General features: G+C 39.2%; 1 protein-coding gene across 1 annotated transcript; it reads left to right on the top strand.

Moving 5' to 3' along the window:
• Positions 1-307: 307 nt before the first annotated feature.
• On the top strand, positions 308-699 carry LOC133050034 (ATP synthase-coupling factor 6, mitochondrial). Its single transcript, XM_061134147.1, has one exon. The coding sequence runs from the start codon at positions 357-359 to the stop codon at positions 681-683; it is 327 nt and encodes a 108-aa protein (XP_060990130.1). The 5' UTR covers positions 308-356; the 3' UTR covers positions 684-699.
• The last annotated feature ends 777 nt before the right edge of the window (positions 700-1476 follow it).

The following is a 1476-nucleotide window of genomic DNA, read 5'->3' as shown; positions in this document are numbered from 1 at the left end:
TACATGCTTGATAAACTTGTATCTCAGGGGGATAGGCTAGAAGAAAGAATTTTAATTACCATAGGTTATATCTGCCAACAAACAATAAATAGATGAAATTATTTAACTTGGGGGAAAAGCTAGCTGATTTATAAGAATGAATGAAAGGGAACAGAGCAGATCTGGAAAGTCCAGGACTTGCAGAGTTGAGAAAGGTAATGCTTTTCCCCCAACTGATAAAAGATAAAAATAAGAAGACATCTGATCCAAAAGAAAGGTTTATTAAAATTTAGCCTTAATGCTCCTGTTTGGCTTCTGTCTCACCTAGAGCCGTCCAGTCGCAGAGTGTCTCTGAGACGCTTCCTGTCCGGATCACCATGATTCTTCAGAGGCTCTTCACGTTGTCCTCTGTTGTTCAGTCTGCAATCTCAGCCTCTCTGAGGCGGAACATTGGTGTCACAGCAGTGGCGTTTAATAAGGAGCTTGATCCTGTGCAGAAACTCTTCGTGGACAAGATTAGAGAATATAGAACTAAGCGCCAGACATCTGGAGGACCTGTTGATGCTGGCCCAGAGTATCAGCAAGACCTAGACCGGGAGCTTTTTAAGCTTAAACAAATGTATGGTAAAGCAGACATGAATACATTCCCTAACTTCACGTTTGAAGACCCCAAGTTCGAAGCTGTCAAGAAACCACAGTCTTGAAGAAGTAATGTAAAACTGATCTGATAATTTGTCCTAGTTGACTTGCACAGCTACCCAGAAGTAACAGAATAAACACATTTCACAGCTGTCAAATGTTCTTTTAATTCTGATTTCAAATAAATGATTTGGTGATGTTAGGTATAAAAAAAAATTTAGTCTCATAGCAAGAACTAAATCAAAAGCTTAGCTGAAACTGAAAACTTCTGAATGGTTATAATGATCAGAAACCATAGATCTAGTTAAGGTTGTGGCATCTACTACATCATTTTTAAGAGGACAAAATGACTCAGTGAAAACAGACAAGGCTATGAATCTCCCACCAAATCCTCACAGGTTGAAGCTGTGTACTTAATTGAACTTAGCCCAGCACTGAAAATTACTGTGGACGTCTACTGGCACATGCAGCTGAATGGAATCAAACAGATGAGAATTCAATTCAATGTGTAGTTTTAGTCCAAAGAACCATAAGACTAGACCAAAATTTCATGATTATTTGAAACTTAAAATGCTTCTTGGCCCTACAGCACAAACTGAGAAAGCATCTTCATCTCTAAGAAAGATATATTCTCTAATGCTCTCCTCAGATGTAGCCATGGAATATAGTGGAGAAGCTTCCCAGAGCCTAAGCCAAGGACCTTGGAAAAATGAACTTGGAAGTCCTTGCCACAGAGCAAAATTGAGCTCTAATTAGAAATATCCCCCATCCACTGCAAAGAATCCAAACAACACATTCCCAGGGAGATCTTTAAACTGCCATTGACTTTCAAATTTCCCATTCTTTCCCAACCTGAAC

Source organism: Dama dama, chromosome 31, assembly GCF_033118175.1.
Source record: "Dama dama isolate Ldn47 chromosome 31, ASM3311817v1, whole genome shotgun sequence".
Lineage (NCBI taxonomy): Eukaryota > Metazoa > Chordata > Mammalia > Artiodactyla > Cervidae > Dama > Dama dama.
This window is presented reverse-complemented; position numbering and strand designations above follow the sequence as displayed.